Raw genomic sequence first — 15592 nt, 5'->3', positions numbered from 1 at the left:
GGTCTCTTGTGTTTTCATCATATAAAGATCTTTCCTCTGAATCTCGCATGCCAAAATACCTCTTGTTCTCTTGTGTTTTCATCATAATATATTCGATCTCGCTGCATCAAGAACTGCCTGCCTCCACGATCACAAATACTGTCTTTATTTGTCCTGCCAGCCCAGGAGAAGAAACCGAGCGCCCCGCTAGGGTTTCTCCAGCCGCCTCCGGCGAGGAGGGCACCGCGGGCCAAAGTGACTGGGCACGGGGGAGCAGCACATCTTGGAGGTTCCGAAAAACGCGATGAACGGCCGGAAAGGTGAACGGCGGGAGATCACCGGGGAGCCAGCAAGCCCCAAAGGCAGCGGAGCGGCCGGGCTCGCCGGAGCGAGGAAGCCGGGGAGTTTCCACGACGCGCGGGCGGGGCCAAGCTCAGCCCGCCCAGCGACCCCCCACCCAGCGGGCATGGGCACGGGGGAGCAGCACATCTTGGAGGTTCCGAAAAACGCGATGAACGGCCGGAAAGGTGAACGGCGGGAGATCACCGGGGAGCCAGCAAGCCCCAAAGGCAGCGGAGCGGCCGGGCTCGCCGGAGCGAGGGAGCCGGGGAGTTTCCACGACGCGCGGGCGGGGCCAAGCTCAGCCCGCCCAGCGACCCCCCACCCAGCGGGGCGCCGGCGGCGATGGCCACCCACAGCCCGCAAGGCGCCGTCTTGCTCTGCGGCCACCCGAGGCGAACTCGGCAGCCGGCGGAGGTGCCGAGCCCGCGCGCGAGCAGTCGAACTCCCACCCCTGGGAGTAAGGCCGTCGGCGGCACGGGGCAGCGGAAGGCAATCCGGCGCGGGCAGGGGGACACGGTCGTGGCAGACCGACGCGGCCGGGGGGCGCAGGGGCCAGAGGGGAAGCGCCGGCGAGACCGTCGACGGCCAGGGACGGGGGTGAAGAAGGCGAAGGCGGCGCAGGGGGAGGCGCGTCGGGGGCGTCGCTCCGCGGGTCGCCGCAGTCGCTGCTAGCCATCTTTCACCTCCCCGGACTAGTTATCTGATACCTTTTTACTATTCACTAGTTAAATGCTAGCAACAATGCAAAGTGTGTGCATTCGTTATTCTACTTTGTTCGCTGTGTGCAATAATTCGAAGTCAATGCAAAATACATCTGTTATGTTATTTTGTACATATGTTTAGTTTATATTTACCTCATAGCTATATACTAGCATACCCGCGCGGCGGCAGGCCGCGCCATGTCGATACATGGTGTTTTTCTTATATGCACTGAATTTCAAATCGAAGTAACAGAACTGCGGTGTTAAGGCTGTATTGTCAAAAAGAAAACTAATGCATAGAAGCAAACTGAAAAGGATACATTTATTGTCAGCATGCGTGGTGCACCTTAGATATCAGGAAGTACATGTTGACACTTTCTTAATAAGACTAAATGTCATACATTTATTTCTGACGTACATCATTCTACTTATTTCCAATCTAACGTGCAAGAAAATTGAACAACACTAAAGCGCACACTTTTGAACTAAATGTGAACCAGCAACGGGAAAAATAATAAGGAAGTAGTTGCAGGGCAAAAGCACATTATTTCGTGCGTGTTTGGGGTGGCCTATTTGTTAGTGTAAACGATGTTGGTGGCACTACTGGATCAAAGCATGCATTACTCTATGGATTCAACATATTCTAAGTGTAAAAGGAAATTTAGAAAAACAAATACCATTTTCTAAACAATAGCAAAATGGGGGAAATCATGCATCATAAATAAAATTGTAATTTCAGAAAAATATTGTTTGCAGAAAACAAGGTGTGGCACTAAGAGGAGTGTCACATACAAATAAGATGGATGTTGTGCGCTCAGAAAAACTGAAAGTAAGAATTATCACCCAATTCGGAAATTGTTCACTAACTGAAGCAAAATGCTTAATTTGCTCTTCTTAGTTCCTTCGTTCAGCAGTAACAAAAGAATATCGATTATATAATCCATACACATTTGTGTTTAAAGAAACATAGATGCTCTAATTTATTTTTCAAAATTGGCATGTTCTAGAGAATATAATATAGGTATTAAAGAAACCATCGCTGACATAGTGGTACTTTCAGCGTGTAGAGTTTTACGTACAAATTAGATAGATCATAACGAAGAAGGTAGGTAGATAGCATGCCATGTGGAGAACTGGGCATAGACCCAAACAGCCAACACATGTGCTTCCAGCCGTCCATGTCATGCTAGCTCAAACCACCTTATTTGACGGCCAATGATCTGCGCCGGTCGACCGGCGGAGCGTTGGGCCGGTCCATCATGGGTCGTTGGATGGTCTTGCATGCAGCCGTTAGATGAGGATCTTTTCTTTCGTCCACTCGTTATCCTCATTGCATGCACCTCATATCATCAGAATCCTGCGTACTCTCGATCCTCATAATCCTTCGTGTCGAAGCTTACCTCACGCTGCGTCCTCGCCCGACCTCGCTGCTGATGCAGCTTGTGTCCCCCATCGCAGCAAGCTCCTGCTGGTTTGCCACTTCAATGGCCACTGCCAAGCTAGCAGCACCGCCATGGCCACTCACCCCGCTGACTATTGTGGAGGTCTTCATACTTTCTTCTCTATGTCTCGCGTACACGTCTCGGCTAAGGACTCCAGGTCCAAACAACAGTTCTATTATTGGAGGGTCGCAACCCAGAACAACACCGCTCGAGCTCGTTGGCTCACTAACCCGCGCTTGCCATCGGTTTCTCGCGCCGCCGTGCCGCAACAAGTCGCCGTCGTCGTGTGCGAGGTCGCCGTTGTCGTGACCAGCATGGGGGCACACCTTCGCATCTCCACCACCAGCCAACGTTGCAGCTGCGCCACCACCACCGTCCCCCGTCCCGGAAAATCGACTCTATGGTCATGAGTTTTCATCTCACCATCGCTGCATGTAGCTCCCGCCGTTGACGGTTTTAGCATCCGTCGATGAAGGTTGTAGCATCGCCGGTGGCCGCTTCCAGCAAAAGAACGCTAGGGGTTGTAGCTTCACGCCCAGACGGTTGTAGCATCCGTGTCTTCCGCTCGCAACTCTTCGCATTGCCGATTCCAGCATCACCGGCAGCCGGTTGTAGCATCCTCGTCCGCTTTTCGCAGCTCCTCGCACTGCCGGTTCCGCATCGCTGACAGCCGGGTGTAGCAAAAAGCGATTCTGGTTGTGGCAAAAGGAGACATGGTGGTAGCAAAAATGCGACGCGGTCGTGGTTGCATCTTCCCTGATTCGTGGTTGTGGCCGCCGCCAGCCACAAATGCCAATTGTAGCAAAATTCCTTGCCGGTCGTAGCAAAATCCGACAATGGATGTAGCAAAACTTCGTCACCGCCATCACGGTTACAGCTTCACCATGAAATCAATGTAGCAAAAAAATCTCGCCGGTCGTAGCAAAATCTGGCGATTGATGTAGCAAAAAATCTCACCGGTCGTAGCAAAATCCGGCGATGGATGTAGCAAAACATTGTTACCGCCCTCGCGGTTGTAGCTTCACCATGAAATCAATGTAGCAAAAAATCTCCCCGGTCGCAGCAAAATCCGGTGATGGATATAGCAAAACATTGTCACCGCCGTCACGGTTGCAGCTTCGCCATGAAAATCCATGTAACAAATTTATCGTGCGCCGGTTCCAGCTCGCCAACTTGGTAGCTCCCCTGTGCGGCGGATGACGCAGCAGTCCAAGGCTCCCATTCCAGCAAAGACGCAGCAATCCAAGGCACCCATTCCAGCAAACTTGGTTGCCGATCCAAGCAAAATTGGACGCCGGTTCGAGCTCTTCGCCTTGCTGGTCCCAGCAGCCTGCGGTCGTTGCAGCAAATAGGCTCGCCGGTTCCACTCGCCGCCATGCTGGTTCCAGCATCTAACGGACTGCGGTTGCAACTTGCGGCATGCCGGTTACAGCATCACGTCCGCGTGTCTCCATGTCCCGGCCCAGTTGCAACACCTCGGTTCGCCGCTTCCAGCTTTTCCTGACTGCGGTTTCCGAGCTCCGCGCCCCCACGGTTCAGTATCTGACGGTGCCCAGCCCAGCTCCACGCACAGATTATTGTAGGCTTGTAGCATCGGGGGACACCGGTCCCAGCTCCACACGCTGATGGTTTCAGCACGCCATGATGCAGGTTCCAGCTCCGGGTGTGCAGTTGGTAGCCAAGACAGCGGCAGCTCCGGGTGTGCAGTTGGTAGCCAAGACAGCGGCAGCTCCGGCGTGGTGCGCGGCTGCCGCAAACTCGTGAGGCCCGAAACAACGGGCGGCCGCGCATGGGGTAGATTGCGTGAGGAGAGCTGCTATACACACGACGTTTTTGGACGATGCATGAACGACGCTCCACATCCAGCCATTGAATCAGGGAATAAAGTGCTTCACATCCATCTGATTGTAAATCGTGCATGCATCGTGCATGGAGTGTCGTCTGTCTAGTATTTTCGTTGCGTGAGGGATGGAAGATGGCCACCAACACAATGGTCGGCTGCAGTAGCAAATTATGGATTCAGCTCTCACGTGGTTGGGGGAGGAGTATGCGTCTGCAGCAACATTAGTGGAAGAAGACGTTGAGATAGGAGAAAGAACAGGGAAAGGAGTGGTCAAGATCACGGGAGAGAAGATAAGGTTTGACTAAGCCAAAGAAAAAGTGGCGCGACAGGCTACAGTAACGCAGCTTGGGTGCGAGCAACGTGAGACCGGCCCAAAGTTCCGCCGGTCCGCCGATTATAAAGGTTTCCCTTATTTGACTTGTTTTCATATTTTTCAGTTATTAATGCAATCTTATTCTTTGTGCTACCACCACTATGAGCGCCTTCAGTTACAGTCTAGTAGCAGGTTTGCCTGGCCTGGAGCGCCCATAGGACCTGCATGTACTTTCTGCAAACTAAGGGGCTGTTTGGTTTCCAGCCACACTTTGCCACGCCTAACCTTAGGCAAGTTTGACCAAGTTAGGTAGGTGTTTGGTTCTAGCCACACCTAAGGCAAGGATTATTTTATGAGCAGTGAACCCCACATGTCATAGACACAAAAAGTATGGCAAGATTCCCTTAGGCAAGTCAAAGTGTGGCTAATAATTTAAGCAACTCAACTAAGGCAAGTGTGGCAAAAATCATGTGGCAATATATGGCAAAGATAGTCACAATCCAAACAGCCCCTACATAACCATTGGCTTGAGGCATACCTCTCGCGTACTCGGACACTGCCATTGGTTCCTCTCGGCTGCTCCGTGGCCATCCATGATGCTGGCCTCGTTGTTACGGGCAGCGGCGTCCGCAGATGGGGAGGTGTGGCGGCGCGGCCCACCCGTCGATAGTGAGCGCCGAGGAGTGGTCGGGCCGACCCCGCATGTGCCGGTGGCAGGCAGGATGCTAGTGCCGGTGGCAGGCAGGATGCTAGTGCCGCGAGATGGCAGCTCGCTACTCCCGGGACTACACAGCTGATCTCCAGGGGGCTGGCGGCCTGGGCGACCGCGATCGTGATGCTGACAGCCAAAGGAAGTGTTAGACTAAGCTAGTTGGGTAGCTGTCAGGTTCAGGTCGTAGTTTAGTTTCTGCTGAATAATGTGTGTTTGTGCTTGGGTGATGTAGCCGGTGCATGCACGTAGAAGTAGGAGTGGTGTGCACTACGCACGACCCTCACGTTTTCTCTTTGTTTTTCTTTTTCACCCTAGCTTTACTCCTGGTGGGACTTGGTCGCTGTGTGATGTGGTCGTGGGATGGCGCGGCCATCACGAATCATGGCGATCCCGCCGGGAGGTAGCTAGCTGGGGGTGGCCTCTGTAACAGAATAACAAAAAGAGGAAGGAACGCAGAAAAAGCTGCGAAGTTAGGCAGCGCAAATCTCTCTCTCGCTCGCAAGTTCTTCCTCCTCTCCCACTCACGCTCGATCCGGCAACGACAATTGGCATCAGAGTCCGGCGGTGTGCGATCCTCCGGTGGCCGGCGGTGTTTGATCCGCGGCAGCGATGTCGGGCGACGAGTCAGACGGGAAGAACAAGGGCGGCGCTAGGTCACCATCGCAGACGCCTTCGTCCAAGGCGCCGGTCGCGCGCCTCACTGGCAGCGGCAGCGGCGAGATCCGCGTGGTGGAGCGCGTCGTGCGCGAGGAGTCGGGGTCGTCGCTGATGCTCACCCGCACCAATTACCAAGAGTGGGCGCTCCTCATGCAAGTCAAGTTGCAGGTCGCCCGCGTCTGGACCGCGGTGACTGAAGACGGCGCCGACGAGAACGACGACCGGCGCGCGCTGCAGATAATCCTCACCGGCGTCCCGCCAGAGCTGCTGCGCGTGCTGGCTGCCAAGGACACGGCCAAGATGGCTTGGGAGACGATCAAGACGATGAGGATGGGCAGCGCGCGCCCGCGAGGCTAAGGCGCAGGTGCGCCGGCGAGAATTCGAGGATCTCCGGTTCAAAGACGGAGAGTCCATCGAGGATTTCGGGCTGCGGCTCTCCGCCCTCATCTCCGATCTCGAGTTGTTCGGCGACCCCGTCACCGAGCACAAGGCCGTGCAGAAATTCCTCCGGGCGGTGCCGCGCCGTTATCGTCCGATGGCGATGGCGATCGAGTCACTTCTCAATCTGAAGGCCATGACGATCGAGGAACTCGTCGGTCGCTTCTCTGCATGCGAGGACCACTACGATCTGGACGACGGCGCGTAGCCTGCCGGGCGTCTCTTGCTCACTCACGAGGAGTGGCTGGCCCGCGAGAAGGTGGGCGGCGGCAGTGGCTCGTCGTCTGGAGGCGGCGGCGGCAACACTGGCAAGAACAAGGGGCACGCCAGGGCCAAGCCTCACGGTGGCGGCAAAGGCGCGTCCGGGAGCACGGGCGCGGGCGGCTCTGGCGGGTCTGGCAGCAAGAAAAAGAAAGGCAAGTGCCATCATTGCAGTATTCCAGGACATTGGAAGAAGAAGTGCCGAACGTGGCTGCGCGAGCAGGAGCAGAAGGGCAATCAGGAGCAGGCCAACCTTGCGGAGGCCAACGCGGAGCACGATCAGGGCCTGTACATGGCCGTGGTCACCAGCGTCGATGCTACGCAGGTCGTGGCACCCCAAGAGGTGTATCTCAATGAGGAAAAAGTCATGCCCGTGCCCTCTCCGGATGGTCTGTGGTTCTTTGACACAGGTGCAAGCAGCCACGTGACGGGTGAAAGGGGCGTCTTCGCGTCCCTCGACGAGGATGTGCACGGCACGGTGAGGTTCGGCGACGGCTCTGTTGTGGCCATCCGTGGACGAGGCACGGTGGTGTTCCGCTGCCAGGGTGGTGATCAGCGTGCGCTCGCTGGCGTCTTCTTCATCCCGAGTCTTCGTACGAACATCGTCTCGGTTGGCCAGTTGGACGAGGCGGGCTGCGTCATCAGCATTCAGGACGGGCTCATGGTCATCAGAGACCCAGCTCGCCGCACATTGGCAAGCATCAGGCGGTCTGGCAACCGTCTGTACACTGGCGCACTCACCATGGATGCACCAGCTTGCCTGCTGGCACAAGGAGACGACCTGACCTGGCGTTGGCACGCCCGCCTGGGTCACCTCCACTTCTGCGCCCTCCGAACCATGTCTTCGAAGCAGATGGTGCGTGGAATGCCCGCGATTGATCGGGTCGAGCAATACTGCGACAAATGTGCTCTTGGGAAGCAGCATCGCACGCCGTTCCCGCAGTGCTCCGCGTACCGCGCAGAGCGCGGGCTAGAGCTGGTGCATACAGACCTCTGTAGCCCAATCGAGCCAGTCACGCCGGGAGGTAACAAGTACTTCCTTCTGATCGTGGATGATTATAGCCGTTACATGTGGGTAGAGCTTCTGAGGTCCAAGGATGAAGCCTTTGAGCGTTTCAAGAAGGTGCAGGTGCAGGCTGAGGCTACTGGCAACTGCAAACTGCGTGCGTTCCGGTCGGACCGGGGCGGCGAGTTCAACTCCGGTGAATTCAGGGCGTATTGTGAGGAGCTGGGCGTCAAGCACTATACCACTGCTCCGTACTCGCGGCAGAAAAACGGAGTGGTGGAGAGACGCAATCAAACAGTGGTCGAGATGGCGAGATGCATGCTGAAGAGCATGGAGATGCCGGCGTTCTTCTGGGCTGAGGCAGTGCGGACAGCGGTGTACGTGCTCAATCACGCTCCGACCCGCAGCCTGGAAGGGGTCACGCCGTATGAGGCGTGGCACGGACGCAAGCCTACAGTGCATCATCTGCGCACGTTCGGCTGCACAGTCCACGTCAAGCGCGTCGGCCCCGGCATCACCAAGCTCAGCGACCGCTCCACGCCCATGGTTTTCGTCGGGTACGAAGAGGGTTCCAAAGCTTATCGCGTCTACAACCTAGCAAGCAAGAAAGTACAGGTGACAAGGGATGTTGTGTTCGAAGAGTCAAGGCCGTGGGCGTGGCGTGTGCCGGGCGCGGCGGAGGTGTACACTGCTCCGTCGACGTTCACCGTGGTTTACACCACGGACCAAGGTGTCCATGAGGTAGACCGAGGCACGCCCGCTCTCCCCGGCACGCCGCACTCTCCAACGACTCCCTCTACGCCTGCGTCGAGTGGCTCGCCCTCGGGCATGTCCACGCCTGGGGGGAGCGCGCTCGCGTCGCCATCGTCGTCCGGGACGCCCACGTCTGGGGGAAGCGCGCTCAGGACACCACAGTCCGAGCCAGCGACGCCTGATGGGGGTCGTGAGATCCGTTGGGCCACGCCGCTCACCCATGATGAGAACCGTCGTGATGTAGACACTGGCAACATCCGCTACCGGCGTGTCTCGTGCATCCTCGATGAAACAGAAGGGGATGCGGTAAGGGAAGCCATGGAGCACTGCCTTCTCAGTGCGGAGGAACCAGGTGACATTGTTGAGGCCCTGGACAGCACGGCCTGGAAACAAGCAATGGATGCAGAGATGGACGCGATCGCGGAGAGTGGCACCTGGCACCTCACTTCCCTACCTCAAGGGCACAAGCCGATCGGCCTCAAGTGGGTTTATAAGGTGAAACGCGACCCCGGGGGCAACATTGTCAAGCACAAAGCCAGACTGGTGGCAAAAGGCTACGCACAACGGGAAGGCGTGGACTTTGAGGAGGTCTTCGCACCCGTGGCGCGAATGGAGACCGTGCGCATCTTCCTCGCTCTCGCCGCGCACTCCGGATGGGAAGTTCATCATATGGACGTAAAATCTGCCTTTTTGAATGGCGATCTGGCAGAAGAGGTGTACGTTGTGCAGCCACCGGGGTACGTCATCGCTGGGCGAGAGGGGGAGGTGCTGAAACTGAGCAAGGCTCTGCACGGCTTGCGACAGGCACCCAAATCCTGGCATGCTAAACTGGATGAAAGTTTGTGCGCGCTAGGGTTCAGTAGAAGCCCTCTGGAGCACGCAGTGTACAGGCACGGAGATGCTCGATCTTTTCTGCTCGTGGGAGTGTATGTTGATGATCTAATCATCACAGGTACTGATTCAGCTCATATCGCAGAGTTCAAAGATCAAATGCAGAAGCTCTTCAAGATGAGTGACCTTGGTCTCCTCACTTACTACCTGGGGATCGAAGTAACTCAGTCCAAAGGAGAGATTACCTTGTGCTAGCGAGGATATGCAGAGAAGATCATCGAACAGGCTGGGATGGCTGGCTGCAATCGTTGCAACACCCCCATGGAGTGCATACTGAAGCTGAGGAAGGAAGATGATGCAAAACCCTTTGATCCATCCCTCTACCGCAGCATAATTGGCAGTCTGAGATATCTTGTACACTCAAGGCCTGATATCACACACGCTGTTGGAATTGTGAGCAGATTCATGGAAAAACCAACAAACACACACTGGACAACTGTGAAGCAAATCCTCAGGTATGTGCAAGGGACTTTGAGCTATGGATGCCGTTATGTGCGTGGAGGGAGTGGAGATATTTTGGGATACAGTGACAGCGATCATGCAGGAGATGTGGGAGATCGCAAGAGCACCTCGGGGCATATCTTCTTTCTTGGTAAGAACCCCATTACCTGGACCTCCCAGAAACAGAAAGTGGTGGCGATTAGCTCATGTGAGGCTGAGTATGTGGCCGCTGCTGCAGCAACTTGCCAGGGTCTCTGGCTTAGCAGACTGATCTCAGAGTTGAAGGGAGTAGATCCAAGAAAGTTCAAACTGTTGATCGACAAAAAGTCTGCCATTGCCTTGGCGAAGAACCCTGTCCATCACGATCGCAGTAAGCATATCGATGTGAAGTTCCACTTCATTAGAGATTGCATTGAGCAAGGACAGGTGGAGGTTGATCATGTTGGAACCGAACAGCAACTTGCCGACATTCTGACCAAAGCCCTTGGGCGTGTGCGCTTTGTGGAGATGAGGCAGAAGATGGGTGTCAGTGAAATCATCAGAGACCAACAAGCTTAAGGAGGAGATTTGTTAGACTAAGCTAGTTGGGTAGCTGTCAGGTTCATGTCGTAGTTTAGTTTCTGCTGAATAATGTGTGTGTGTGTGTGTGCTTGGTGATGTAGCGGGTGCATGCACGTAGAAGTAGGAGTGGTGTGCACTACGCACGACCCTCACGTTTTCTCTTTGTTTTTCTTTTTCACCCTAGCTTTACTTCTGGTGGGACTTGGTCGCTGTGTGATGTGGTCGTGGGATGGCGCGGCCATCACGGATCATGGCGATCCCGCCGGGAGGTAGCTAGCTGGGGGTGGCCTCTGTAACAGAATAACAAGAAGAGGAAGGAACGCAGAAAAGGCTGCGAAGTTAGGCAGCACAAATCTCTCTCTCGCTCGCAAGTTCTTCCTCCTCTCTCACTCACGCTCGATCCGGCAACGACAGGAAGATCCATCACCAGCGCTCCCCACGACCATACTTCCGACCTCTACCTGAAAACCGAATATAGGCCAAAAAAAAAAACTACTGATCAGTAGATTGCAGAGAGCAGAGAAGAGGAGAGCAGCTCTCGAGGTCGAGCGCTCTTGTAGTACCAGGCTGCCAGCAGTGGAGCACACCTTGCCGGTGTCCCCGCGGTCGCTGGCCTCCTGGAGGACCTCTCACCTTCTGCATCGTCCACGTCCAACTCCTACCCGCTCTTGAGGAACACCACGCGGTACCCCTTCTGTTAGCTGATCACCTCGCGGCACCTCTAGCTCGCCATCGGTGTTACCTCCGTCATACACCAGATGGGGTACCTCCTGCATGACGCGCTGACCAGGCCGCCGAGTCACTTTGCGAACGCATGGCGTGCTCCGCGGAAGCGCTGGACTCCAGTGGGTGCTCCTGCTTGGACGCAGGGGGCGACCAAACCGGCGTGTCGTCGGCCGAGGATCCTCACCTGCGTCAAGCGCGTTGTCACCGTCGCGTTTCCTCGAGCTTTGCTGTTGCGTGTCCGACATTAGCATGACGGGTGTGACGGGGTTGCGGTCGAGGCGGTCCTCGAGGAATTTGGTGGCCTTGCGCAGCGCGTCGCCGGAACAGCCGTTCTCCGCCTGCATGCTTCTGTGCCTGTGCGCTGGCGCACACCACCATCCGCCGCAGCAATGTCAACCGGTTGGCCCCGTCGGAGAAGGCCGTGATGGAGAGTCCACGGGCCACGCCGGGGGACTGGCGGTGGCCAATGGCGAGGCACGGGCTGACGGCATGCTAGGTGTGAGCGCGGCAGTAATTTAGAAGACTAATGAAGTTCAGAAGCTAGATGAGTAGTATGCTCGGCACGAAGGAAGCAATTCCTTTCTTTTATAGGCGCAATCTGCGGCGTATGGTAGGCGGCAGGTTTTGAGATAAGAACGGAAAGAGAAATCGTATGCGGTTTGATGAGTTCCTCCCCGAGAAAGAATCGAGAGAAATCTCGGAACCCTCGAGAGAAAGAATCCAGAGAAGTCTCTCGGAACACGTGGTCCATCAGGGCAACATGCAACAACCGACTACAAACCATCACGATCCAGTCAAAGAAAAAGAAACTCCCAAATCGCTATACCCACGTAGTCAACCATGCAAAAGGAATATCTTATCCTATACCAAATTGCTCTACCCACCCCAAAGCGTACTTGCCCAGGTCCCCCACTAATTGACGTGTCAGCCTCTTATTGGTCCCATTTTTACTGATTGAAAAAAGTCAAAAAAACCAGGTAAACTAAACCTGACTAGATTTAGTATATGTATAATGCAAACATATTTCAAAACAATCTCTTTGCTTCCCCAGAGGATGGCACAACTAGCAATTGTTCGTTGGCATTCTACGGCTCAACTTCTAGTTTTCCTGTTGCCGTCTCTGTTGTTGTCCTTCTTCCTCGAGTAATTTCACCTTAGGAGAAATGAAAAAAAAAAATCTTTGCTCAGAGAGAAAAGTAAAGAGTCAATTACATCGCTAGTGCTAGAACTTGGCATGAATGGTCAGTTTAGTGCTACAAGTTGTGGTGTACATTAAAGTGATGCAAAAACTTGGTTTTGCGGTGCAAATACGGTGCAAAACTCGTTTTTGTATATCCATGACGCTGACGAGGCGTCTTAGCTTGGCATGAGGCCCGACGATGGGGACAAGGCGTGTGGCCTGCTCTTTTTTCAGAAAGAACTTCAGTATTTTTTCGCACAAAAAAACACTAGGTGGCCCACCTGTCAAAAATAGCACTGATAGGAAAATTGTACCCACTAGGTTTCGAACCTCAAACCCGCAGGTCCTGCAAGCCTTACCAAATCAACCGATCAAGTTTCCTGTTCATTTGTGATCAGTACTAAGAGTGTAAACTAATTCTTTTTGAACACAAATGAAAAAGGTGCACCTTAGTGGTTCGAACCAAGGAGCTACATGTTTTACAAATTGGCGATTAACCACCAGGCCTGACGACATTTAGTTCTCTATGATAATGAATATTTTCTATACCAGTTTGGCCTAACAACATAAATTACAACTCTAAACTTTGAATGAAAAAAATCCAACAGTCAAACCAGCGACCTCCTATCCCGATAGTGCAAACCAACACCCGACAAAGATTGTTTCTTATACATAGGCTAATGGTTCTTTTATATTGAAGCCACATTTCTATTCTTTAGAAAATATAATATTTTCCTTATAAATGTGCACATGATTTTTCATGAAGCATAAATATTTTTCCTAAAAGTACATAAGCATTTTCCAAAAGCATGAAAAATCTATATATTGCATTAATATTTTATTAAAAATGTTAATTTAAAATTATACAGATATTTATTTAAATACATTTAACCAATGTAAAATATTTATAAAAGTTCATAGAAATTTTAAAAAATTAATGTAGTTTCAGAAATGTTGAATATATTGAAAACAATAAATAACAGTAAGTTGTCCCAGGAACAAGAAATACTAATAAATATGAAGATCATACCTGAGGTCACCTGCGACATTTTTAATAAAATATTTAACCATTTGAAAACTACATACATTAATGTTTTCTAAATTATATAAACATTTATTGAAATATGTAAATTCGTATAATTTTAATATTCACCTTTTTAATAAAACATGCATGCAGTATATAAACGTTTTCATGCTTTCAAAACTGTTTATGAACTTTTAGGAAACAAAATACTTATGATTTACGAAAAATCGTGTGCAATACCTATAAGTAAAAAATTATATTGTCTAAAGAATATATATATAAGTGGCCTATTTAGCAAACAAATTTTTGGCGGCCCTGGTAGTTAATCGTGTATGCCTGAAATCTTCAGGTCGCTGGCACGGAATGTCTCATTGGCCGGTGGTTAGGTGCGCTCACATCGCATGTTACCTGGTTTTTTTTCCAGGTGTTGTTACCTGCTGGTTATAGGTTCGAAACTCTGTGTGTGCTATTTTTTCCTCAATGCGTTTTGTGCAGGTGGGCCTCCCAGCGTTATTTTTGTGCAAAAAAAAGAAACTGAAGTTTTTTTCTTCAAAAAGAGCAAGCCGCACAGCCTGTCCTCATTATCCCGTCATTGACAACGGGCCCCAAGCCTTGTTGGCATGCCTCATCAGCGTCGTGGACGTATACAAACGAGTTTTACACCGTATTTGCACCGCGAAGCCAAGTTTTTGCACTACTTTAATGTACACTACAACTTGTAGCACTGAAATGACAATTCATGTCAAGTTCTAACACCAGTGATGTAATTGACTCAAAAGTAAATGACCAATCAAAACTGTACATAACGATACTGCAACATATGTGACCCTATACACCCTATATTACACAGGAAAGCAAATATATTACCCAGTTTACGCATTTATTGCTGATATATGCATATGTGTCATTACGCACACGAAAACCATTGCCACGCATTGTTCCCGACTCTCCCTATGAGCCTTACATTACACAGGTGAGGCAATACATTACCCAGTTTACACACTTATGACTGACACGTGCACATCATTACGCACACGAAAACCATTGCTACTTATTGGTCCTGATTCTCCCTATGAGCTTTATATTACACAGGTCAGCCAATACATTATCCGGTTTCGGACTGATATGTACATGTCGATGCGCACACGAAAAACATTGCTACTTACTGTTCCCAATTCCCGCGATGTGCGTTCACACAAACCAGTGGAATTATAACACACAAAAAGAGCAACTCAAAGCGACGGTTGACTGTTTGAGCATTCGTGGATCACTACTGACCATGTGTAGGTGGGTATGTCCGAGACGAGTGATTCTCAATAACAAATGCCACAATGGAGCTCTGTTTGTGCTTGCTCGGCTGGGAACGCAACGTGACAAGCTAAGATAGCGGCTGCTGTCATTTGTTTGACAGGGCAGATGGAATATTTTGCGAGGTTTGGACACCTCGGATCCCGTGAGTGACGCTGGCGGCTGCTGCGCTTCGGTGCTCAAGCCAAAAATAGTAGGTTCTTAGGCTGGTCACAATGGGCAAGAACATAAGCTAGTAACTTACACACTTCCCTAGATTATGTTACTACCTTCAGGCTGGTCATAGTGGGGAGTAACTTGGACTAGTAACATACATATGTTACTAGTCTATGTTACTACCTTCATAGTGGGTAGTGTCATAGGTGTGGTAACATAGTTGCCTTCATTTATTACTTTGTAGACTCATTATGCATTGGAAACCGCTATGTGATGGTAACATATTATGTTACTCTATTTGCCTCTCTCCTCATTAACTACTTGCCACATCACCATTTTTGCTTATGTGGCATCTATGTTACTACCTATGTTACTCCCACTATGACCAGCCTCATAGTGGGTAGGAACATCTATGTAGTGTCATGCAACGATATATTTATTAGGTTATAGACTCATTGTTTCTTGGAGTGTGTGATGTTCCGGTAACTTAGCTAGTTACCACAAGCACCTCTCTCTTTATTAAATACGTGCCACATAAGCAAAATTGTATTGAAGTGTGTGATGTTACTTCTAAGTTCCTCCCCACTATGATCAGCCTTAGTCACGCGGGTGCTTAGTCATTGGAAACCATTTATTGTCTGAATCAACGTTTTATTACCCAAACAGGACATTGCAAGAATCTGGAGCAATAAGGCGCCGGTCTTCTTGCGCTATACGAGGAAAAAGGAAGAAGCATTGCTCCTTTTGTCTTCAAATATTTTCTAGTTGGTGCCATAATTTTCGTGACAGCCAAAATTGTAGTCCATCTCCAAGGGAACCTCAAACCGTTCTTGCATGTCACGACATGGTCCGGATAAG

At 51.6% G+C, this 15592-nt stretch overlaps 1 protein-coding gene across 1 annotated transcript; it reads right to left on the bottom strand.

Moving 5' to 3' along the window:
• Positions 1–10496: 10496 nt before the first annotated feature.
• Positions 10497–11598, bottom strand: LOC119280999. The gene is made up of 2 exons (XM_037561659.1): positions 10974–11598; positions 10497–10801 (listed from the first exon to the last, which is right to left on the bottom strand). The coding sequence occupies exons 1-2, from the start codon at positions 11408–11410 to the stop codon at positions 10798–10800; spliced, it is 441 nt and encodes a 146-aa protein (XP_037417556.1). The 5' UTR covers positions 11411–11598; the 3' UTR covers positions 10497–10797.
• Between the last annotated feature and the right edge of the window lie 3994 nt (positions 11599–15592).

Source organism: Triticum dicoccoides, chromosome 3B (assembly GCF_002162155.2).
Source record: "Triticum dicoccoides isolate Atlit2015 ecotype Zavitan chromosome 3B, WEW_v2.0, whole genome shotgun sequence".
In the NCBI taxonomy this organism is placed as follows: Eukaryota; Viridiplantae; Streptophyta; class Magnoliopsida; order Poales; family Poaceae; genus Triticum; species Triticum dicoccoides.
Note: the sequence above shows the minus strand (reverse complement) of the source record. Positions and strands in the feature narration are given on the sequence as shown.